Source organism: Leucoraja erinacea, chromosome 31, assembly GCF_028641065.1.
Source record: "Leucoraja erinacea ecotype New England chromosome 31, Leri_hhj_1, whole genome shotgun sequence".
In the NCBI taxonomy this organism is placed as follows: Eukaryota; Metazoa; Chordata; class Chondrichthyes; order Rajiformes; family Rajidae; genus Leucoraja; species Leucoraja erinaceus.
The window spans coordinates 23,236,141-23,262,642 of NC_073407.1; the positions used below are offsets into that span (position 1 = coordinate 23,236,141).

At 43.9% G+C, this 26,502-nt stretch overlaps 1 protein-coding gene across 1 annotated transcript in view; it reads right to left on the reverse strand.

Annotated features, from left to right (window-relative positions):
- Positions 1–13,773: 13,773 nt before the first annotated feature.
- LOC129712119 (astrotactin-2-like) overlaps positions 13,774–26,502 on the reverse strand; it is an 863,305-nt gene continuing 850,576 nt past the window's right edge. The window contains 1 exon segment of the mRNA XM_055660334.1: positions 13,774–15,252. Within this exon segment, the coding sequence (XP_055516309.1) occupies positions 15,015–15,252 (238 nt within the window). The 3' untranslated portion in view covers positions 13,774–15,014.

Genomic DNA, 26,502 nt, shown 5'->3' on the forward strand with positions numbered 1-26,502 from the left:
CCCCCCCCCCCCCCCCCGACAATCAGTCTGAAGAAGAGTCTCGACCCAAAATATCACCTATCCCCGTTCTCCAGGCTCCAGAACTTTGTGTCTCTCCTGGTTTATCCTTAATTCGATAAATCTTCCATCACTGCATTAGTCCAATTTAAAATCTTCCATCGTTCAAAAATAATCAATATGAAATCAATACTTTGTCAGTGTGAGCAAATCAAGCAATAATTGATTTAATATTGATTACTTTTGAACGATGGAAGGTTGAAAGCTGCACTAATGCCTGATTTGTGCACAGCAAATCCAGCAACTAAACTACATATCATCACAACATCTCAGTCTGAAGAAGGGTCTCGACTCAGAACGTCACCCATTCCTTCTCTCCAGAGATGTTGCCTGTCCCACTGAGTTACTCCAGTATTTTGTGTCTATCTTCAGTTTAAACCAGCATCTGCAGTTCCTTCCTACAACATACCATCACAACCTTTCCGCACTGACAAACTATCACCCAGCCCCTGAATTCACATAAGGTAGATCCTCCTGCTCTCTATACAAAATGTCCAACACTCTATCCTGAGTGCAGAGATGAAGAATGAATCACCCCTGGTTGGTGGCACTACATAATAGCCACTGCATGTCTTACACTGCCTTACAATTCGGTTCCACTTGAAATTGCATTGGACATCACCAAACCACAGATGAATTTCTAGCCAATAGATATTTTTTTAGTCGGTGTTCATTTCAATGAAGAAAATTTGTTTTGAGACGTTAAAGAACTTTAAATCAACTGCAAAATTGCTTCTCTTGCATGAAGAACTCAGGAGAAACAATTCTTTGAACATATTTATGTCCGCCGTTCACAATGAGTAGCCTGTCCTCGGTTTCCATAAGAACATAAAACAAGAATGAGAGAAGATGATCTTAATTTCTTAGTTTCAGGTTCCGACCTGAAACGTCACCTATTCCATTTCTCCTGCTGCCTGACCCGCTGAGTTACTCCGGCATTTTGTGTCGGTGGCACGGTGGCGTAGCGGTAGAGTTGCTTCCTTACAGCGCTTGCAGCGCCAGTGACCCGGGTTCGATCCCGACTATGGGTGCTGTCTGTACGGAGTTTGTACGTTCTCCCCGTGACTGCGCGGGTTTTCGGTCAATTGGCTTCGGTTTCCTCCCACACTCCAAAGACGTACGGGCTTGTAGGTTAATTGGCATGGTACAAATGTAAATTGTGCTTATAGTCTGTGTAGGATAATATTAATGAGCGGGGATCGCTGGTCGGCACGGACTCTGTGGGCCGAATGGCCTGTTGCCGCGCTATATCTCTAAACTAAAATAAACTAAACCTTGAGAGACATGAGCCTGTGAACCCGACCCAAATTTAAGCTTCAATCTCCCAGCTGATCCCCAGATCTCTTGAGCTCCTATGAATCCAAACAATTATATTAACCTCAGCTTCAAACATATTGACTGACTGAGCATTCATGCCTTCTGGGAATGAAAATTCCAAGACTCACAACTCTTTGCAAAACTGATTTCTTCCTGGTCAACATCCACTGTGTCGAACACTTTCTGCTGAGATATTGTTCGAGACTTTGCAGTCAATGAAAGCAAACAAAGAATATCACTGTGACTTGTCACATGTGACAATGAAGTTTCATTTATTCTTTCATTCATTCTCTCATCATCCATTCAGTCATTCATTCATTCTTTCATCTCCCATCGCTCAGTGTTAACATTCTTCTTTTATGAATTCCAATAAGATCACCTCTTACACTTCCAAATTCCAGACAGAAAAAACGTCACCCATTCCTTCTCTCCAGAGATGCTGCCTGTCCCGCTGAGTTACTCCAACATTTTGTTGTATCCATCTTAAAAAATAAACACCTTCCACTCAATTGAAGGTTAGAATCTCTCTCTCTCTGTGTCTCTCTTGGCATCTTTTATAACTATCTGCTTCCATTTCACGCGTGCACAGCAATGGCAAAGCGGATCGAGAGAGCCTCGCAGTGAATGGTTCTATAGTATTTGTTTTCCTTCATCCGTTGCATGTCATCACTGGCCCTGACAAACCAAACTTTAGCTGCTCTACTCCAGCATCGATTCAGATGCACAAAACCATTGTCAGGGCAAATGATCAACAGCTGGCATTGAAGCACAAAGGGAACTGTTTTAGTGCAACTGGTGGTTAGAAGAAGCGTCATTGGTTTTTACAATGGACCAACGCTGACCATTTGCTCTATACTTTAATACCATTATGGTGTTCAGAAAGCACTGGTAATTTAGTGGAGTCCATTCCACTAACCCATACTCACAATGCACTGTGTTGGGCACTTATCACAGACATTTTATTTTTGTTCTTTTTGTACCGCTGCATATATTATGTTGGTGCTCTGACTTTACACAACAAACATCTGTCAGGTGTACTGTATATTTGTTTCTCTGGAAATAACTATTTCTTATGGATAAATAATGTCTCCTCCCTGTTATGTATTGGTTAGAAATAAACACTGGCTAAATGAAGGAAAGTGAAGGTGTTTCCATACCTCTTTTCTGCAATGTTTTATTTTTCCTTGCAACGTGGCTGTCTCATGGTCCCGCATCTGTCATTACCGGTTTGGGATAATCGGCCCGCGACCTGAAACGAGCTGTTTTCCTCGAAGTAGACGTGCCAATTTGGAGGTGAACGAGTGCCACGGTCTCCACTTGGTTTCATCAAAGTCGGCCACACCCAACGCGTTTGCAGCCAAAGACTAATAAAGAGCAAAGTTGTTCTTCCAAATTAAGTTGAAGAGAAAGCTGTTGTAATGTGTAGTCTGCCATTCTATGTAATTAGAAGTCTCCTGTCACATGCAGGTTAGTTGACTGCCTTGTGCATTCCTGCACAGTGGTGTAGGTTACTTTAGTTTAGTTTATTGTCACCTGCAGCGAGGTACAGTGAAAAGCTTTTTGGTTGCGCCCGAACCAGTCAGTGGAAAGACAGTACATGATTATAATCGAGCCGTCCACAGTGGATACATAGGATAGAATAGAATAGAATAGAATGCCTTTTATTGTCATTCAAACAGCTTGGTTTGAACAAAATTGCATTTTCTATACGATACATGATATATCATATACGATGCGATGGAACTTTATTTACCCCGGGAGGGAAATTGTTCGGCCAACAGACACAAGACACAAGATACGTGAAACATGAAATTAAAATGACAAGTGGAAAGTCCAGTATTGGGAATGTGCAAAGATTGGGGAAGGAGTGGTGGGGGGGGTGGGGGGGGGAAGGGGGGAAGGGGAGGCAATGTACCCCACGACAGAAGGGGGAGGAGACTCACAGAGTCTTTTACCCAGAGTAGGTAAATCAAGGAGCAGAGGACATAGGTTTAAGGTGAAGGGGAAAAGATTTAATAGGAATCTGAGGGGTAACTTTTTCACACAAAGGTTGGCGGGTGTATGGAACAAGCTGCCAGAGGAAGTAGTTGAGGCTGGGACTATCCCAAGCAGTGGGACAGGTACATGGATAGGACAGATTTGGACCAAACGCGGGCAGATGGGACAAGTGCAGATGGGATATTTTGGCCAGTGTGAGCAAGTTGGGCCGAAGGGCCTATTTCCATGCTCTATCACCCGATGACTCTATGAATCCAATTGTCTAATGGATGCACAAAAACTACCAGAAATGTTCACAATATTTCTACGCTCCAACATAAGCTGATTCTCAGCAACGCAGCAATGTTATTTTTGGAGTCGTGCAAAAGGGAGACCTTAGCCAAGTCCACAACTTACCACCTGAAAACACATCGCATCAGCGGCAAGATTTCTCAGTTAATAAATGCAGGAGTGTCGCAAAGAACATCCATCAATGAATCTTCATTTGTGAATTTCTCCATTCTGATTAAGATTATCAGTTTATCGTGCACTTTAAAAAAAAATCAAATCAATGTGTTTCAATGCTATTCGAAAGGAAACATAAATGATGGGAGTATATCAAAGGAAACTATTTTAAACTACAGTTGTGCATTTTACCTCAGGGACCGTTCAAGCATTCGTTAGGTATTTTTTGATTTATGATTTTTATCGAGGGATTGGGTGTGCGATACATTCTTGGATCTGAAGTTAATTCCCATCCCGGCATGAGTGGATGATGGTCGCAGATGAAGAGTTTTATACCTTGGTAACTGTCTTTAGCATGGATATATATATCTGCAGCATGGAAGTGCTAGCAATTCAGCACCATTTGTGTATCTTCATCATTGTCTTCGTATGATACCTGATGATGATGCCAGCACGGTGGCGCAGCGGTAGAGTTGCTGCCTTACAGCCCCAGAGACCCGGGTTCGATCCTGACTATGGGTGCTGTCTGTACGGAGTCTGTACGTTCTCCCTGTGACCTGCGTGGCGTTTTTTTCCAAATTCGCCGGTTTCCTCCCACATTCCAAAGACGTACAGGTTTGTAGGTCTGGTCTGCAGTGGGAGGATAAGGGGGCCATGGGTGGGGGGTTGGATGTGCATGCTAACACAAACCATCTGCAACCTGTAAATCAGAAGAGACTGTGGGCCGAGGCAGAACTCAGTTTTGAGGAGGAAGATTTTATGTGACAAACCCTCAATCAGGATTTTCACCATCCCTGCTATTGACCAAAGCCTCACCAAACCATGCACCTGTACTCCTAGTCTGAAGAAGGGTTTCGGCCCGAAACGTTGCCTATTTCCTTCGCTCCATAGATGCTGCTGCACCCGCTGAGTTTCTCCAGCTTTTTTGTGTACCACCTGTACTCCTAGATCGCTCTGCTCTACAACATTACCCAGAGGTCTACCATTCACTGTGTAGGTCCTGCCCTTGTTCGACGCCCCAAAATGCAACACCTCACACTTCTCTGTATTAAATTCCATCAACCATTCCTCCGCCCACCTGGCCAATTGATCCAAATCCTGCTGCAATCTTTCACAACCATCTTCACTATCTGAAATACCACTAACTTTTGTATCATCAGCAAACTTGCTAATCTTGCCCTGTACGTTCTCATCTAAATCGTTGATGTAGATGACAAACAGTAACGTGGCCAGCACCGAACCCTGAGGCACACCACTAGTCACAGGCCTTCAGTCTGAGAAGCAACCTTCCACCATCACCCTCTGCTTCCTTCCATGGAGACAATTTGCTATCCATTCTGCTATCTCTCCTTGGATCCCATGCGATCTAACCTTCCAGAGCAGCAGCCTACCATGCGGAACGTTGTCGAACGCCTTATTGAAGTCCATGTACACAACATCTACAGCTCTGCCCTCATCAACCATCTTGGGAACGATCTCACACACAATGCACCCTCACTTTAACAGGATTAAGCCCATTCAAATGAGAGCCAACCTCTCATCTATTTAGTCCTCCCATTGATGGTTTAGAACCTGCAACAGCACGCACTTGAAAGACAATGGGAGGTCACTGCTAGGGATCAAAGACTAAGGACACAGAGCAGTCTGAAAAGTGCTCAATTACCTTACTGAATGAAATGGACCCTGTAGTCAGTCTGAAGTATAAGCAGTGCCAGATTATTCTTCCTTGTAGTGAAACAAGAGCAAGGAACAGAATAGCCATGTTGTACAAGATTCAAAAGGGGATGGTGGGCAGAACTGCAGATAGATACAAAACATACTCAACAGAAAGCAGAACAAGAAAGAGAAATAATATGCAAATAGAAACCCCTTTCGCCAGGACAGATATTTATAAGAACTCATTCTTTGCAAGAACCTTAAGGGAATGGAATAAACTAGACAACAATATAGTCAAATCACCTTCACTAGACAGTTTTAAGGGAGCACTAACAGCACGTTAGTATGCACAACACATCCAAGTTGGCGAATATGTAATTCACTTTAGCCTCAAGGGCCTGTCCCACTTACGCGACCTTTACAGGCGACTGCCGGCACCCGTCATAGGTCCCCGCAATTTTCAACATGTTGAAAATTCACCGGCGACTCTTTGGAGACCTCTCTCGACATTAGGAGACCTCGCACAACTCTACCGCCGCGCCACCGTGCCGCCCCTTTCTCCGGGACCTCCGCTTTCCTCCCACTTTCCAAAGATGTACAAACGGTAAAATTGTAGATGATCCCTCGTGTGTATTACAGCGCTTGTGTACGGGGTGATCGCAGGTCGGCACAGACTCGGTGGGCTGGTGGGCCTGTGTCCGCGCTGTACCTCTAAAGTCTAAAGTCTGACCGCACCAGATTCTGAAACCGGGGAAGACACCCCACTAACTTAATCCTGATAAGGACTGACGGGAGGAAAGACTCAGTGATGTTGGCAGCTTTGGCAGGAAGAGGGTGGCCCACCCCAATAAGTTAATGGACGTTTCATATTCAACAACAAAGGAGGACCCAGTGTGTGGGGACCACGGTGAGGGAGAGCGGAGAGCAATGGGGATCCGGCATGGGGGGAGGGGGGAACAAAGGGGGGCCATAGCACGGGGGGGGGGGGGGGGGGTGGGAGGGATTTGTAACTTTATAAGCACCCTTTATGGGCAACTATTTGCAATAGCTTGGGTAAGCAAGCAAAGACTTATCACAGGTGACAATAAAGTATTCAATTCAATTTAATTCAACGTGCCAGCGTTCAGCTGTTGATGGCTGAATCTGTGTTTATCCTCTGTCTGCAGAGAAAAGTTCCATCAGGCTGAGGGAACAGTTTCACCTCCAGAGATGTTGCCGTGTCCCAGAACATCTAAGGGCATTCACAGAGGAACTTGTGTTGTGTGTAAATGGCGTAGGCGACGAGGTCTGGCATCAATACTTTCAAATACCTCAGCTGAAGGCTGTGGATTCAGTTTGTCGAATGTACAAGAATCAACAACTTTCATTATTTACCACCTTGTGCTTTGAGGAATGTCCTTCACAGGGGTGCCATCAGGCCAGTAGCGACACCATAATCAAATAAAAGTCAATAAACAATAGACAATAGGTGCAGGAGAAGGCCATTCGGCCCTTCGAGCCAGCACCGCCATTCAATGTGATCGTGGCTGATCATCCCCAATCAATACCCCGTTCCTGCCTTCTCCCCATATCCCCTGACTCCGCTATTTTTAAGAGCCCTATCTAGCTCTCTCTTGAAAGCAACCTGCCTCCACCGCCCTCTGAGGCAGGGAATTCCGCAGACTCACCACTCTCTGTGAGAAAAAGTGTTTCCTCGTCTCTGTTCTAAATGGCTTACTCCTTATTCTTAAACTGTGTGTGGCCCCTGGTTCTGGACTCCCCCGAAATCGGGAACATGTTTCCTGCCTCTGGCGTGTCCGGCATAGTGGCACAGCTAATCAAACCAGTGTCTCTCAGCTCCAGCCACTCAATTCATGGCGCAGCTGGTAAGAGATGTTGCCTCACCGCGCCAGAGGTCCGGGGTTCGATCCTGACCACGGGTGCTGCCTGTACGGAGTTTGTACATTCTCCCCGTGACCAGGTGGGTTTCCTCCGGGGTCTTCGGTTTCCTCGCACATCCAATGACACGGAGGTTGGATCGGACAATTGGCGCTATAAATTGTCCCGAGTGGACAGGCGAGATAGAAATCGTGGTGGGAAGTGGGGGAGTTGATTAGAATGAGGCATGAAAAAAAAACAATGGGGGTTCATGAAACAATTAGTTTAAAAGGGAAGTTTCTTAGGTTTGAGTTTAGTTTATCATCATGTGCAACGAGGTACAGTGAAAAGCTTTTGCTGCCTCCTAACCAGTCAGCGGAAAGACAATACATGATTACAATCGTGCCGTCCACAGTGTACAGATACAGGATAGGTGAAAGGCTTGGATAGAGTGGATGTGGAGAGGGTGTTCCCACTAGTGGGAGAGTCTAGGACTAGAGGTCATGGTCTCAGAATTAAAGGATCTTCTTTTAGGAAGTCGATGAGGGGAAATTTATTTCGTCAGAGGGTGGTGAATGTGGAATTCTTTGCCACAGAACGCTGTGGAGGCCAAGTCAGTGGACATTTTTAAGGCAGAGATTGATACATTCATGATTACTACGGGTGTCTGGGGTTATGGGGAGAAGGCAGGAGAATGGGGGTGAGAGGTAAAGTCATGATTGAATGACAGAGTCGACACGATGGGCCGAATGGCCTGATTTTCTTTCTACCGCTTATGAACTTGCGAAACCGAAGCACCTGGAGAAAACCCACGCAGTCACGGGGAGAACGTACAAACCACGGGCAGGCAGGCGCCCGTAGTCAGAATCAAACCCAAGCCTCTTGCGCTGTGTGAGGCAGCAACTCTACCATCTTGCCGTCCTTCAGAACGTTAGAGAAAGATGAGGATTTCAAGAGGGTTAAGGCTAAGGCAGACATCTGTAAAGTTACCAAAACACAACCGGGCATTTAGTGGGAGAAATGCTTGTTAAAACCAGGAATGATATTTGGGAGCCCCTGGTAGTATATACAGTTGTGAGCAACAAAGTTAAAAGTTCACTGAATGTAATGGATGTGTGAATAGCATTAAAAATATCATTATAATTGTATACATGATATGAAATGCCCAATAAACTCAAGAGTCTAAACTGCAGATTTACACTGAAGATAGACACAAAATGGTGGAGTAACTCAGCGGGACAGGCAGCATCTTTGGTTTAGTTCAGAGATACAGCATGGAAACTGGCCTTTCGGCCCACCGAGTCCACACTGACTAGCGATCCCTGCACTATCCTACTAATTTACGCATACACTAAGCCACTGTAAGAGGGAGGCCCAGCGCAAATTGGAGGAGCAGCACCTCATATTTCGCTTGGGTAGTTTACACCTCAGCGGTATGAACATTGACTTCTCTAACTTCAGATAGTCCTTGCTTTCTCTCTCCATCCCCTTCCCCTTCCCAGTTCTCCCACCAGTCTTGCTGCCTCCGACTACATTCTATCTTATTCCCCCACTGACATCAGTCTGAAGAAGGGTCTCGACCTGTAATTTCGCCCATTCCTTCTCTCCAGAGATGCTGCCTCACCCGCTGAGTTACTCCAGCATTTTGTGTCTACCTTCGATTTAAACCAGCATCTGCAGTTCTTTCTTACAAACCTACAAACCTGTACGTCTTTGGAGTGTGGGGGGAGACCGAAGATCTTGGAGAAAACCCACGCGGTCACGGGGAGAACGTGCAAACTCCGTACAGACAGCACCTCTAGATAGAAGGAAGGGGTGATGTTCAGGGTTGCGAACCTTCTGAAGAAACGTCACCCATTCCTTCTCTCCAGAGATGCTGCCTGCCCCGCTGAGTTACTCCAGTATTTTGTGTCTCTCTAATAAAAAACAGGGACTGGTAATAAGAATTCAAGAGCTTAGTTCAGAGGCAACGCAGAGAAATGGTGAGATTCAACAGGTCAAAGGCTGCTCAGAGCTTAAGACCATAAGAGAGAGTACAGAGGAGATTTACTAGAATGTTGCCTGGGTTTCAGCAACTAAGTTACAGAGATAGGTTGAACAAGTTAGGTCTTTATTCTTTGGAGCGCAGAAGGTTAAGGGGGGACTTGATAGAGGTCTTTAAAATGATGAGAGGGATAGACAGAGTTGACGTGGATAAGCTTTTCCCACTGAGAGTAGGGAAGATTCAAACAAGAGGACATGACTTGAGAATTAAGGGACAGAAGTTTAGGGGTAACATGAGGGGGAACTTCTTTACTCAGAGAGTGGTAGCTGTGTGGAATGAGCTTCCAGTGGAGGTGGTGGAGGCAGGTTCGATTTTATCATTTAAAAATAAATTGGATAGTTATATGGACGGGAAAGGAATGGAGGGTTATGGTCTGAGTGCAGGTAGATGGGACTAGGGGAGAATAAGTGTTCGGCACGGACTAGAAGGGCCGAGATGGCCTGTTTCTGTGCTGTAATTGTTATATGGTTAATATGGTTATAAGGACCAATGATGCAACTTTGACCAGAGCTGAAATAGAAACATAAGCAGTTAAATCATATCGCCACAGACATTAACAATAAAAAGCGTTGTGATATTTCAAGGAAACTTTTGCGAAGGAAAATCTCCAGAGATATTTGACAACGATTCTGCTGTCACGTGGCCTTTATAACATGCTCTGCCTTAAGTAAACTTCATTCAACTGCTGAACATAAATGAAGAAATGTGCAACCCGCAATTGGCTGCCGCAGAGGACAATCACTTAGAACAAATTACATTCCAAGCAGGTCAAGGCAACTTTCAAAGCTCTACAACTGTCAGATGCCAGTTTAACATGACGCATGTGCGGTATTATAAGTCAGTAGCACAACTTGTTCTAAAATATATCATGTGATTTTGGCCATCTAAAGAACAAGCTTTTGACTGAAGTCCGCTCAACTTGCAGTAGAATAGCTGCATCCAAGTACTTGACTTATTGGCATTGGACAACTGGCTTTTTATGACTTGCACGTATTTTTTCACAAGATATTCAAGAAGGAACTGCAGATGCTGGAAAATCGAAGGTACACAAAAATGCTGGAGAAACTCAGCGGGTGCAGCAGCATCTATGGAGCGAAGGAAATAGGCAACGTTTCGGCACGAAACGTTGCCTATTTCCTTCGCTCCGTAGATGCTGCCGCACCCGCTGAGTTTCTCCAGCACTTTTGTCTACCTTCGATTTTCCGACATCTGCAGTTCCTTCTTACACATGTTCTCATGCCACATGTTTACCAAAACCGGCCCGAAACATTGCTTATTTCCTTCGGGTTTCCTTCGGGTTTCGGCCCGAAACGTTGCTTATTTCCTTCGCTCCATAGATGCTGCTGCACCCGCTGAGTTTCCCCAGCTTTTTTACAAGATTGTTGGGTCTGCCTGAATCAATCATACAAAATGTAAATTTATCATAACCTACAGAGTTTTCTTTCGCAAAGGTTGAACAAGTTAACATCTTGGAGAGGATGTTTCGACCAGTGGCAGAGTCGAGGAACGAGAGGCCATAGCCATAGCCTCAGAATAAAAGGATGTACCTTTGGCAAGGAGATGAGGAGGAATTTCTTTGGTCGGAGGGTAGAGAATCTGTGGAATTCATGGCCACAGATGGCTGTGGAGATCAAGTCATTGGATATTTTAAGGCCGAGATAGATAGATACTTGATTAGTGCAGGTGTCAGGGGTTATGGGGAGAAGGCAGGTGAATGGGGTTGTGAAGGAAAGATAAGGTAGACAAAAAAGCTGGAGAAACTCAGTGGGTGGGGCAGCATCTATGGAGCGAAGGAATGGGTGACGTTTCGGGTCGAGACCCTTCTTCAGACTGATGTGTAAGATAGATCAGCTATGATTGAATGGCGGGGCAGACTTGATGGGCCGAATGGCCAAAGTCTGCAGCTTGTGAATTTATGAACGTTCCGTATAAACTCATACGATATAAAATGGAGTTTTGAACCATCTGGAATACCTGGAACAGAGTAGTCCCTCCTCATTTCTCATTATTTTCGGACAACTTAATCAGTCTTTGATAAATATACACCGCAAAATATGTTAATCTACGGAAGAAATGGAAATTCTTTAATTACCGGGTCTTTGTGGAGGATAAAGAGGAAAAGGTTGCTTCCATTAAATAATGCGTCTACAAGTATTTTATTTGTTGGTTCAGAAATAAGAGCTCTGTGTCTCACCTTTTATGTAGGCAATGGGAAAACCGACCCACCGCCTGCTAAATACAAAACATTTGAAATGTTGGCATTGAGCCTCGAGGTTATAAAACATACCATTAAATAAATGTTTGAATAGCAAAGTGAAAATTAGATGGAGTGGGAAGGCAGAATTTAGCATGACAATATATTAATAATTTTACACAAAGCACTTAAATGCCAGTTAAAAAAAACTGAAGCAAAAGTGTTCACTTTTCATTCAAACATTGAGAATTTCAAAAAAAAGTCCCTATTTTTATGAGCTTAGCTTTGACTTTTTATTTTTGTGTTAAGGGAAAGGGTTGCTAGTGGTGGATGTTAATGTGTGTTTATTGTTGTTTTATTGTATGGTATTATATGTATGACTGCTGCAATTTCGTTCAGACTTCGGTCTGAATGACAATAAAAGGCTATCTATCTATCTATCTAGTATTTCATATCGTGTGTGCAAAACTTACTTATTTTTTATAGTATTCACAACTCCGTTGCATTCAGTGAACGAGGTGCTTTTAGTTTTGCTGTATCTGAGGCTTTCCAAATACCTTTGCTGTTTTTAACGAGCAGTTATCCCACCAGATATTCTCAACTTTTAGAGTCAAATAAATTCCTCTTTAGTGCTGTGCAGAATGTAAACTTAAACTGCACTCCGTACCATAACTGGACGGCATGGTGGCGCTACTGCCTTACGGCGCCAAAGACCTGGGTTCGATCCTGACTACGGGTGCTGTCTGTATGGAGTTTGTACGTTCTCCCCGTGACCTGAGTGGATTTGCTCCGAGATCTTCGGTTTCCTCCCACACTCCAAAGACGTACAGGTTTGTAGGTTAATTGGCTTGGTGTAAATGTAAAAATTGGCACTTGTGTGCGTAGGGTAGTGTTAGTGTGCGGGGATCGCTGGTCGGTACGAACTCGGTGGGCCGAAGGTCCTGTCTTTCCGCACTGAATCTCTAAACTAAACCCAAGCTAATCAAGAATCTATCTATCTCTGCCTTCGAAATATCCCTTGACTGGGGCTTTTCACAGCCAGAAAGGCAAAGGTTTCACTTGAAACTGTGAGCCATTGAGCAGAATTAGATCAAACCAGAACATCACATAATACTGACCCTTCATCTTCTGGCAAACTTTGGAATTAACGTGAACTTTATGAGTATCAAAACCCATTTCCTACTCAGATGTCTGTAGTTAATTCCATCATAAGCCATGCTAAATGTATCTAATTCAAAGCACCTTAGTTAGACACCAGAATTTAAAAGTACCTTCAAATTGCTTCATTCTACATCAGATATTAACGACTGAAATGAGTTTGCAAACAATCCTGACACCAAGTTCCTTTAAATTTATTTGACTTGTATAGTTTTCTCTTTCTCACCCCCATGCATTCATATGCTATCATAGAAACATAGAAACATAGAAATTAGGTGCAGGAGTAGGCCATTCGGCCCTTCGAGCCTGCACCGCCATTCAATATGATCATGGCTGATCATCCAACTCAGTATCCCGTACCTGCCTTCTCTCCATACCCCCTGATCCCCTTAGCCACAAGGGCCACATCTAACTCCCTCTTAAATATAGCCAATGAACTGGCCTCAACTACCCTCTGTGGCAGAGAGTTCCAGAGATTCACCACTCTCTGTGTGAAAAAAAGTTCTTCTCATCTCGGTTTTAAAGGATTTTACCCTTATCCTTAAGCTGTGACCCCTTGTCCGGGACTTCCCCAACATCGGGAGCAATCTTCCTGCATCTAGCCTGTACAACCCCTTAAGAATTTTGTAAGTTTCTATAAGATCCCCTCTCAATCTCCTAAATTCTAGAGAGTATAAACCAAGTCTATCCAGTCTTTCTTCATAAGACAGTCCTGACATCCCAGGAATCAGTCTGGTGAACCGTCTCTGCACTCCCTCTATGGCAATAATGTCCTTCCTCAAATTTGGAGACCAAAACTGTACGCAATACTCCAGGTGTGGTCTCACCAAGACCCTGTACAACTGCAGTAGAACCTCCCTGCTCCTATACTCAAATCCTTTTGCAATGAAAGCTAACATACCATTCGCTTTCTTTACTGCCTGCTGCACCTGCATGCCTAAAATCCTGCGATTTTAGTTTTAGAACCTGCTATCTCTTCACCTGCTTTACTTAACATCTACTACCCTAAGCATCTCCTTGCAACTGCTAGCAACTTTTTCCCTTTAAATGACTGTATAAATATATATATATATATATGCTCTAGATCATATGCCCTCTTCGAGGGAAATAAAATACCTGTTATATCTTACTCCATCAACGCATACAAGGGAATCGATTACTTTATCTATAAATACCTCCTTTATTGGTAGATAACTCTGGAGGAACCAGGTGAAAGCTCCACTCTAATATCTTCTGAAAGATATGTTCAGTGTCCATGGTTCTGTACTTAATCAAAAACAAAAAAGAAATAGCCAACATATAAGATAACTACTACTGTCACTGGAAACCATTTCACTTTTCAAAGTCATTTATTCTATTTACTTTCAAGGTCTAGGTTAAAGCATTGTTAGGAAATTTCAAGCCAGCATTTTACAGCTACCATCAGAAAAATTAAGTTGGTATGCATTGTAGAACATCGTTGCGTACCATTATGTACCAATGCACAAGTTGGGTTATCAAAGGCATTTATTAGTTAGTTAGAGGGGCAAAGAATGTAGGCTTCCTGCTGGTATAATTCACTATAGACTACATCCTCAATCAACAATGAAAATCTTTTCTGATCCACCTGTCTTTTTTTCCCCCTCAGTCTCTCCACTGTAAAGACTGGGCGTTTTTTAGTGGTACTTTTTGCCTCTTGTTATTTACAACAGTGATTTGTTAATCGGACTTTTGCAAATCGAGAATCGTGAATGATCTGTCATGACTACATTTGTGAATGAACTGCGAGAAGTTATCTTTACCTGGTCACTGGGCTGAATTCTGCTCTCAATTAAGGCGGATAAAATGATCTACTCCGCCCACGTTCCATTCAGTTTCTACAGACCCCAGTATTCCTCGTGTTACTCTGTATCATTTTGTTAAAATGCTGTGCATTCACTTCATCGGTCAAATTATTATAAGCAAAACAAAAAATGTGCTACATCATTTCATAATAATCTTCCCGGGAATTTTTGGTCAGTTCACTAATTTATGCATCGGCTCGACAACCTCCTTGTTCACTTGACTGCTGATCGCAATTGAGCACTTCAGATCAACAATCGTGTACTTCCAGTTTGTCTTTCGTTAAACAACAGTTGGACAAGCACCAAAGCCTGGAAGGCTTATGTTTTACACATGTGTTGTCTGATCGAGTTCGCACTATCGTTTGAGATGAAGATCCGTTTTAATGTTTGTTTTTTTGCCTTGCTTCTTTTAGAATGTCAAAAGTTGAGCACAAGATGAAAGTACAGTTCAGTTGGCGAAGCCGCCTCACCACAATGTGCCGTCTCCGTAGATGTTGCGGGGGACAGACATGAGCTTCTCGTCGCAAGTCACCTTTGCGTCGTGTAAGGTGCTGTACCAGACCATCCCCGTGGGTCTGGTCTCTTCCATTCGACAGATGAAGTAGAGAACTGAGTCCATCTGGCTCTGAATATAGGCACTGCGTAGCAATGATGCACAGCGGTCACTTATGCTGTCCAGCCGTTTTAGAATCAAGTGCGCTTTTCTGTGGTAAGAAACGAAAGAAGAAGGAAAAGACAGATATGATTACAATATTCTGTCATCATAATCATACTTTATTTGCCAAGTATTTTTTGCCACATACGAGGGGTTTGATTTGCCGTACAGTCATACCAATAAAAAGCAACATAAAAAACAAAATGAATTTTAACATAAACATCCACCACAGTGACTCCTCCACATTCATGTGATGAAAAGCGAAAAAAAACGTTAAATCTCTTCCCTTCTTTGTTCTCCCGCGGTCGGGGGCCGCGAGCCTTCTGCGTCGTTTGAAGCTCCCGACACCAGACTGCGAGATTGTTTTGCAATAGGGAATTGAGCTCAATATTTTCACTTCCATATTTCATGATTAGCTCTCAACACAAAATACGGGCTGCACGGTGCTTAACCGTGCCAAAGACCCGGCTTGGATTAATCCCCACTGAGGGTGCTGTCTGTACAGAGTTTGTACGCGTCTCCTCGTGACCTGCGTGGGCTTCTCCTCATGAACTGCCCAGTCCATCATCGGCTCTGACCTCCCCACCATCGAGGGGATCTAACACAGTCGCTGCCTCAAAAAGGCTGGCAGCATCATCAAGGACCCACACCATCCTGGCCACACACTCATCTCCCCACTACCTTAAGGTAGAAGGTACAGGAGCCTGAAGACTGCAATGTTCAGATTCAGTAATAGCTTCTTCCCCACAGCCATCAGGCTATTAAACTCGGCTCGGACAAAACTCTGAACATTAATAGCCTATTATCTGTTTATTTGCACTTTATCAGTTTATTTATTCATGTGTGTATATATATATATAATGGTATATGGACACACTGATCTGTTCTGTAGTCATGCCTACTATGTTCTGTTGTGCTGAAGCAAAGCAAGAATTTCATTGTCCTATCTGGGACTCTTGAATCTCTTGAATCTTTTCCCTGGGTGTTCTGGTTTACTCCCACAATCCAAAGACATGTACAGGGTTGTAGACTAATTGGCTTCAGTAAAGATTGGAAATTGTCCCTAGTGTGTAGGATAGTGCTTGGATAGAGTGGATGTGAAGAGGATGTTTCCACCAGTGGGCGAGTCTAGGACTAGAGGTCATAGCCTCAGAATTAATGGGCGTTCTTTTAGGAAGGAGACGAGGAGGAATGTCTCTAGTTATCGGGTGGTGAATCTGTGGAATTATTCGCCACAGAAGGCTGTGGAAACCAAGTCAAGTGGATATTTTGAAGGCAGAGATAGATAGAATCATAATTAGTACGGGTGTCAGAGGTTGTGGGGAGAAGGCAGGAGAATGGGGTTAGGAGGGAGAGATAGATCAGCCATGATTGAATGGCGGAGTAGATGTGATGGGTCAAATGGCTTATTTCTACTCCTATCACATGATTTTATGACCTCACCCCACAAGCGCACGTACACACACAGGCGCAACTTTCACCAGCGGTTTGCATTCCCCAATCGAGAAGACGTCTGCCCTGTGATTTTCACTAAACTTGGTCTTGAACTGGTTACAGTGCGAGTGGCTGCAGCCAAGTTACTGTGACTCCTACCTCCCTGGGTGAAGCCCTTCTCTGGAACGGAGACAGTGGCAGATAGGGAACCCAGTGCCCTACTGCGTGCCTCGTATTGATCAGTTGCCAGCTTTCCATTACTTACAAAACAAAACTGAGTAGGAACTAGCTGGGGGCAGTGGGAAGAAATTCCGTAGTGTTTCCCAAATCTGCTTTGGAACTCAGACATACCCTTTCTGAGGTGTGACTGCCAAACAGTTCCTGCTGATATTACAGCTCCTTTGAAAGTTACCAAAAGTCAACATAAGGAAATTATTTGGTTTTCCTTAGTTACTTAAATATTGTGCATAAACATCTCACACTTCCAGCTCCTTGAAACACTTTTTATTTGTGCTACTGGTATATTGTTATGCAATTTTCACACAAAGGGTGGTGGGTGTATGGAACAAGCTGCCAGAGGAGATCGCTGAGGCAGGGACTATCCCAACGTTCAAAAGACAGTGAAGATAGGCATAAAAAGCTGGAGTAACTCAGCGGGACAGGCAGCATTTCTGGAGAGAAGGAATGGGTGACGTTTCAGGTCGAGACCCTTCTTCAAGAAACAGCTGCAGGTACATGGATAGGACAGGTTTGGAGGGATACGGGCCAAACGCAGGCAAGTGGGACTAGTGTAGCTGGGACATGTTGGCCGGTGTGGGCAAGTTGGGCCAATGGGCCTGTTTACACACTGAATGACTCAATAACTCTCATTGTTTTCCTTAGCCTTGAATTCACCTTAATTTTTTAGAACTTATAGGAACATTTGGTACCATTAATAACAGATGCATTTGACAAAATCTAAGGTGTAACAATTAATTTATTTTCCATGTGTTATAATCAAATGAACCCTTGGCATCAAAGAGCTTTTATTTTTTTTTATCAAGGAAAGAGAACTGTTTCACCCAGAGAGCTGAGAATTTGTGGAATTGGCCTCCACTGTGGCAGAGAATTCCACAAATTCACAACTCTCTGGGTGAAAAAGTTTGTTCTCATCTCAGTTTTAAATTGCCTCCCCTTTATTCTAAGACCGTGGCCCTTGGTTCTGGACTCCCCCAACATTGGGAACATTTTCCTGCATCTAACTTGCCTAGTCCTTCTATAATTTTACATGTTTCTATAAGATACCCTCTCATCCTTCTAAATTCCAGTGAATACAAGCCCACTCTTTCCAATCTTTCCTCTTATGACAGTCCCGCCATCCCGGGGATTAACCTCGTGAACCTACGCTGCACTGCCTCAATAGCAAGGATGTCCTTCCTCAAATTAGGAGACCAAAACTGCACGCAATACTCCAGATGTGGTCTCACCAGGGCCATGCAAAATTGTATCAGTCCACCAAAAACTATTTCTCACCAAATGCATTACTGTTCAGTTCCTCAGTCTCCCTAGATCCTCTGTCCTCTAGAACATCTGGGAGATTGTTTGTATCTTCCTTAGTGAAGACAGAATCAAAGTACCCGTTCAACTCCACTGCCATTTTCTTGTTCCCCATAATAATTTTACCTGTTTCTGCCTTCCAGGGACCATCATTACTAATCTTTTTCTCTTAACATACCTAAAGAAGCTTTTACTATCCTTCTTTATATTCTTGGCCATCTTACCCTCGTACTTCATCTTTTCACCCCGTTTCGCCCTTTTTGTAACTCAGAAGGCTCTCGATCCAAAACATCACCCATTCCTTCTATCCAGAGATACTGCCTGTCCCGCTGAGTTATTCAAGCATTTTGTGTCTGTCTTCTGTAAATTCATGCTCAAACAAGTACACACTTAAAGACAGTGTGGTTGTTGTAAAGACAGTATTTTTGAACCAATTGTAATATTCTTAGCAAAGTATCAAGCAATTTTCATCACAATTTTCATTCGGTCTGCAGGCAACAACATTTCGTTCAGACTGAAAGGTCTGAATGACAAATAAAGGATCTAAGTCTAAGTCTAAGGATCTAACAACAAACCTGAGAAACAAAATAAGATTGTGTGAATAAATCTTCGCAGTCACCATTTGACAGCCAACGGGTTAATTATGTTAGAATTATTGGGCCAATTCACGGTAATTAATCGCATCCAGCATTTCAGGGTCAGTAGTCAGAGGCTCGAGAAGGAAATAACATTGGTTCTCTCAAAGAATCTCAACGACATTTTATAGCATGACTCAACTAGAACTCACAAAAGATGACAAGCAGTTGTTTATTACAAGTGAAAGCAAGCTACTGGTGATGATATAACACAACATGGTGCCAGAAAGAACTCTGCGAGAAGTTACAGCAACTATAGGTATGAGCTATTCGGGGAAGTTCGTTTTTTGTTTAGTTTAGTTCAGAGATACAGCGCGGAAACAGGCCCTTCGACCCACCAAGTCCATGCCGGCCAGAGATTCCTGCACTCTACCCTACACACCCTACCCTACACTACCCTACACACACACTAGGGGCAATTTTTACATTTACCCCAAGCTAATTAACCTACAAACCTGCACGTCTTTGGAGTGTGGGGGGAAACAGAAAATCTCATAGAAAACTCACACTAGCCTGAGCACTAGGGACAATTTAGAGTTTTTACCAAAGCCAATTAACCTACAAACCTGTAGGCCTGTGGAGTGTGGGAGGAAACCGGTGCACCCGGGGAAAACCCACGCAGGTCACCGGGAGAACGTACAAACCCCATACAGACAGCACCCGTAGTCAGGATCGAACCCGGGTCTCTGGCGCTGCAAGGCGGTAACTCTACCGCTACGCCACCGTGCCGCCGTATGAACAAACTTGGATTGTTTTCTCTGAAACATTGGAGGCAGAGGGGCGACCTGATGGAAACATATAAAATTATAGCGTTGATAGGGTGGACAGTGAGAAGCCTTATCTGTGGGTGGCAACATCAAATACTAAAGGACAGAGCTTTAAGGTGAGAGAGTCAAAGTTTAAAAGAGAAGTGCTGGGAAGGTTTTTTAATGCAGAGGATGGTGGGTGCCTTGAACAAGCTGCCGGGGTAGTTGCAGATACAATAGTGGCATTTAAGATACTTTTGGATAGGTATATAGATATGCAGGGATACGAGGGAAATGGATCGCGTGTAGGCAGGAGAGATTAGCTTAACTAACGCCTATCTCACCAGGGACTAACTCTACTGAACGTTTTTTCCTTCCATTATTTATTATGTAAAAGAATATGTGTGTTATGATTGTGTTTATAATTTGTTTGGTTGTTTTGTTGTTTGTCTTTTGCACAAAAGTCCGCGAGCATTGCCACTTTCATTTCACTGCACATCTCGTATGTGTATGTGACAAATAAACTTGACTTGACTTGAACTTGAGATCAAGGTCGGCATGGACATTGTGGGCCAAGAAAATGTAGGAAAATGTTCCTGATGTTGGGGGACCCCGGAACCAGGGGTCACACAGTTTAAGAATAAGGGGTCGGCCATTTAAGACTGAGATGAGGAAAAACTTTTTCACCCAGAGAGTTGTGAATCTGTGGAATTCCCTGCCATAGAAGGCAGTGGAGGCCAATTCAATGGATGTTTCCAAGTTAGATTTAGCTCTTCGGGCTAAAGGAATCAAGGGATATGGGGAGACAGCAGGAACGGGGTACTGATTTTTGATGATCAGCCATGATCATATTGAATGGCAGTTCTGGCTGGAAGGGCCGAATGGCCTACTCCTGCACCTATTTTTCTATGTTTCTATGTTTGTTTGATAGGCCTGCTCCTGTGCTGTACAAGGGATGTAATGCTGAGGCTTTGTGAGGCACTGGTCAGGCCGTATTTGGACTATTGTGAGCAGTTTTTAACTCCATATCTGAGGAGGGATGCACTAGATGTGGAGAGGTTTACGAGAATGACCCTGGGGTTGATTGGGTTAATGTGCAGGAGTCATTTGACGGCCCTGGGCCTGCACTCACTGGAGTTTAGAAGGATGAGGGGAGGGGTCGGTCAACCTCACTGAAGCTTACCGAATGTTGAAAAAGAGTGGATGAGGAGAGGATGTTACCACTAGTGGGAGAGAAACTGGTTTCGACACAGGAGCTGTGAAGTAAGAGGGGCAGAAAAGGTCTTTGGAAAGCCTTGGAAAGCAACCAAGGCTGTGCTGGACAGCATGGCTCCAGCGTGTTAGTAAAACCTGGCGTGGGTACAGGCAAATCTCCAGGTAGGACGGCCGTTTAAAGCATTTTCAAGGCAACTACTCTTGGCCGCCCTTGTAGATTTTTGTCTCATTTTGCTTTTGTTTCCCGTTGGTTTTATTGCCATTTATATGCCAAGAAATATGCATTTCCCTGGCAAAACGCTGGCACGGCCTCACTGTTTGTTCTTAGTCATCCACAGATGATGGTCCATGGACAACAATTACTAACGTCCCCCTCCGCAAGCCAGCGATGTTTAACCCATTGACCAACCTGTGATGAGACACAAAATGCTGGAGTAACTCAGCGGGACAGAATAGAAGGAATGGGTGGTGTTTCGGGTCGAGATCCTTCTTCAGACTGAAGGAGGTAAAAAGTAAAGCAAGTGAAGTCCGATCGAAGATAGTTCGAGGGTCACCAATAAGGTAGATAGTAGTTCAGGTCTGCTCTCTAGTTGAGGTCATAAGGTCATAAATGATAGGAGCAGAATTAGGCCATTCGGCCCATGAAGTCTACTCCACCATTCAATCATGGCTGATCTATCTCTCCCTCCTAACCCCATTCTTCTGCCATCTCCCCATAACCCCTTGCACCCATACAGGTGAACATTAGCAATCTGTTCAGACTGAATTCAGATTCAGATTCAATTCAGATTCAATTTAATTGTCATTGTCAGTGTACAGTACAGAGACAACGAAATGCATTGAAGAAGGGGTTCGCCCGAAATGCATCAAACCCAGGTCTCCGGCGCTGTAAGGCAGCAACTGTAACTCTATGCCACCCCGCTGCCCTGTGTGGGAAGGAACTGCAGATGCTGGTTTATACCGAAGATAGACACAAACTGCTGGAGTACTTCAATGGGACAGGCGGCATCTCTGGAGAGAAGGAATGGATGACATTTCGGGTCGAAGTCTGAAGAAGGGTCTTGACCTGAAACGTCACCCCATCAGTTCAGCTCAATTCAGTTTGATTTATTGTCACATATACCGAGGTACGGTGGAACGCTTGTGTTTCCGTCTATCCAGTGATGCTGCCTGTCCAGCTTCTTCCTGCACATTGCGACCTAGCTGTGATAACGTAATTCCTTAATTTTGACTTGATGGGCCGAATGGCCTTACTCTGTTCTTAAAACTTATTACGTTATGAAGGAAACCAGGTTAGCTTGCTGGTAATATGATGGGTGCCTCAGAACCTGAAGCAGCTTAGTCGATCAGGAGAGGTTTGTGTTCAACCCCCTCTTCCCTTAACCTTTATGCCTTAAGATGGCGCCCAAGCCAGGCGACTATTTGCGCGCGGGCCACAGAAGCAGATCTACAGTCACACAGTACAGTCGCTCCTCGCTCTTAAAGGGCCTGTCCCACTTTCACGACCTGATTCACGACCTCTGCCGAGTTTGCCCTTGACTCATAGTCGCATCGTGGTCGGCAAGAGGTCGTAGGTAGGTCGTGATGCTAGTCGTAGGTACTCGTGGCATCAAGTAGGTCGGGGCGTTTTTTCCAGCCTGATGAAAAATGTCCACGAGTAAAAAAGGTCGTGAATTAGGTCGTGAAGGTGGGACAGGCCCTTAAATCTCTACTCCTCCAGCAACACTCCTTACTTTCTAGACACTGTAAATGGCTCGATTGTATTCACGTATTGTCTTTCCGCTGATTGGATTGCACGCGACAAAAAGCTTTTCGCTGGACCTGTACACGTGACAATTAAACTAAACTGAGAACTGAACTTTTTTGAACATTATTCCCTCACTTTCTACATCCAGAGAGCAATTACAAAACATTGACATCATACATTTAATAGCCTCATTAGGAACATCACTAAGTATTGCAGCGACAGAAACCAAGGGCCTCAACTGGTGACAGTTTCACAATGTGAATCGCTACCTTTTGACATTATCTTTACTTCTCTGCTTTTTTTTTAATCCACCATTCTTGCAAACCCCCTTATCAAATCTCTTGTGAGATTCTACCTGAGCGATACGCAAAACATTCCCCCCATTCACTGGGCCTGTTACGTGTTCAAAAGACTTTGATAACGATTTGTGTTGAGTCTCAACTACTTTTCAAAGGCTGAGTTGGTCTGAATTGGAGCCTTTGTTCGGTTTTAAAGCATTTGCATTCTTACCTTTATAATACTCTCTCGAATCTTTTACCACCAGTGCCAAGCTGACAGGTTGTTAAATCTGAATAGCAGTTTTCTGACTTCTACCATTTTAGATCTGAATAATATTTACAGTATGACAATCATTTCGTGCAAACCCTATAATTAAAGTGCTTGCTGGAAATGGAGGCTCGCCAACCCTAATTCTTCGCCATGAATATTCCATTTACCTGGCTCAGGCTCCTTGTGAATATTCAAGCAATCAATCGTCTGTTGAAATTAATTTCCTTTAATCAACGTTTACTGCAAGCCAGCACGCGCGATGTCATTGAAACCTACCGCGGCGACTCACATATGAGAACGGTCTGGGCGCTTTGTCTGGCAATTTGCGCTAAGTGTTTTCTTATGTGGCTGAGGTACAGCAAACGCACTTTCCCTCCCGCAAGCCCACCCCCCTCTCTGCTCTCTCTGCCCCGTTCCCTGTGTGTTCTTTGGCAAGGCTCTCCTCCCCCGCTAATGAATCACGCCGCTGATTTGATTGACGACAATTACTCTTTAGGTAATGGGATCTCTGCTGGAGGCAGCGTAGGATTATAGACGGCTGTGGGGAATTCATACCAATCGCCCCAAAGCATTTCGATTGCGCATACTTCAAATTGTGGACATGTCAGGTTCAATACCACTGCCTTTTAAATAAAACAGTACCATAGATCCATCGTTCAAGAAGGAACTGCAGATGCTGGAAAACCGAAGGCAGACAAAACTGCTGGAGAAACAGTCTGAAGAAGGGTTTTGACCCGAAACGTTGCCTATTTCCTTCGCTCCATAGATGCTGCCGCACCTTCTGAGTTTCTCCAACAATTTTGTCTACCATAGATCCATAGTGTAGGAAGAAGCTGCAGACGCTGATTTAAACCGAACCGACTCAAAATGCTGGAGTAACTCAGCAGGACAGGCAGCGTCTCTGGAGAGAAGGAATGGGGGTCGAGCATTTGGGTCGAGACCCATCTTCAGATATTTTGACCTACCCGTGATAACGTAATTCCCTAGTTTAGTTTATTAATTAGTTTATTGTCATGTGTACCGAGGTACAGTGAAAAGCTTTTGTTGCGTGCTAACCAGTCAGCGGAAAGACAACACACAATTACAATCGAGCCAGCCTCAGTGTACAGATACATGATAAGGGAATGTTTAAGAAAGAACTGCAGATGCTGGAAAAAATTCAAAGGTAGACAAAAATGCTGGAGAAACTCAGCGGGTGAGGCAGCATCTATGGAGCGAAGGAATAGGTGGGCCGAAAGGCCTGTTTCCCTACTGTATCTCTAAAGTCTAAAGGGCTTTGCTAATAATAACTCTCGTAAAAAACTAACTGGCAAAATCTGGTTTTGGAAGCATGGAGAAGTTCAGAGATAATCTCATCTTTTATGCAGGTTTTGTCAAGCTTTAGCATGTAACTGAAATAACTATCAGCAGTTGTTCCCGATGGCAGAAGTCTCTTATTGCATTCCGTGCAACACAGCTTTAGCACTTTCAAACCAAAACTCACTTTTGCATTTTCAAACTCCATTTTCAAGCCACATTAAGGGCACTGACAGGTCAGTAAAACCACTCGCAGTTTAGTAGACATGTGTTCAGTGTTATACACAGCTCAGACTGAGAATTGCGACCTCTCGCTCCCCCATCTTGCAGAGAACTGAGGCACCTCCACATTTCCGGGTTTCATAGTCGCTCCGGAATGGGTGTGGCCTTCAGGAGAGAGAATCTCAACATTTTTTAAACACTAATAACTCTTTTATTTTTCATCGATGGGAAAAACCCTCTTGTCCTGCGCAGCGGAGGGGGACTCTGAGTAAGATGGCCAAAGATCACAGACGTAAGTGGCAGCGTTTTTTCTAAAATCAATATACAGTGCACCAGGAAATGGTCAAGATGAGACTTTTAGTAATATAGATACTCATGCCTACATACACATACAGAACTGCTATATTTGATTATGTTCTGTTGTGCTGTTGGCAACATGTCGCCACGGACATCCTTTGAATCCTGGTCCCAGATGCTTGACTTCAGTTGATGGGATATTATTAGCTGACGTTCTCAATAAATAGCAGAGCAGGGTGTTTTTTGGTTATTAAACATGCAAGGACGAGTCTCATTGACCAGAGGCTGTTGTCAGTGCTCTGTTTTAGCAACTTATATTACTTTTCTAATTGTACTATCAGCAGTTTTGAACTTCAGAGGTTTTACAGCGAAAGCAGATAGTAATTTTGCTAACTGGAACTGATGATTTTCTCATGGTTAATCGTAAGGTTGAAACGGGTGCTTAAAATTAGAATTCAAAATGATTAAACCAAGGACTGGCACATTTTAGTTTAGTTTAGTTTAGTTTAGTTTGGAGATACAGAGCGGGACAAGGCCCTTCAGCCCACCGAGTCCGCACCGACCAGCGATCCCCACACATTAACACTCTCTTACACACACCAGGGACAATTTTATTTTTATGCCAAGCCAATTAACCTACAAACCTGTACGTCTTTGGAATGTGGGAGGAAACCGAAGATCTCACGCAGGTCACGGGGAGAATGTAGAAACTCCACACAGACAGCACCCGCAGTCAGGATAGAACCCGGGTCTCTGGTGCTGTTTAACTATTACCTGATTTTGGAGAGTAAAATGCAACAAAATTTCGTTCAAGGTGCACTGTGTCTAGGTGTATATCTGAATGACAATAAAGTTTTCATTCATGCATACATTCATTCATTCATTCATTCATTCATTCATTCATTCATTCATTCATTCATTCATTCATTCAACCATTCATACATTCAATCATTCATTCATTCATTCATTCATTCAAACATTCATCATTCATTCTGCAAGGCAGCAGCTCCACCGCTGCGCCACTGTGCCGCTCTCAATGAATAATCGATAAATAAAATCACAAAACAAACCTGCTGTAAATGCCTGTTTCATGCTGGTAGTTTTGCATGTTGTATTTTTCATGGTGCCAGGGGCACATTTGTGCAGTTTTGTACAGAACTGCCAAGATTATCAAGGCAGGGTTCCAGAGACCAACAGATGGTGCATCTTTTAGACTCACAAGTTAAACAGAAAGAATAGTGAAGCATGACAGAATCACACATACTTATCCCTTGTTAATGGAGCACTTTAGTGTAATGCATTCATCACCATATTTAATTACAGAGTCGCTTACAATCACACTGAGAACTGACCGTTTTGGGATTTTTGTGAATGGGTTCCTTGCCCTGTACCTCTGACACACAATCCTCTGAACAAAAGGAAATGTTTAGTATCTGTCCGAGAAGGAGAGACTTTGAAATACTGTGCAGGTGCTGAGGAACTGCAAGGGCAAACAGATCAACTAAAACAATTGGTTTGTGTGATGGTCTGGGCTGCGTCCAGAATTCATTGCAAAACATAGAAAATGGGAGCAGGAGCAGGCCATTCGGCCCTTCGAGCCAGCACCATCATTCAATATGATC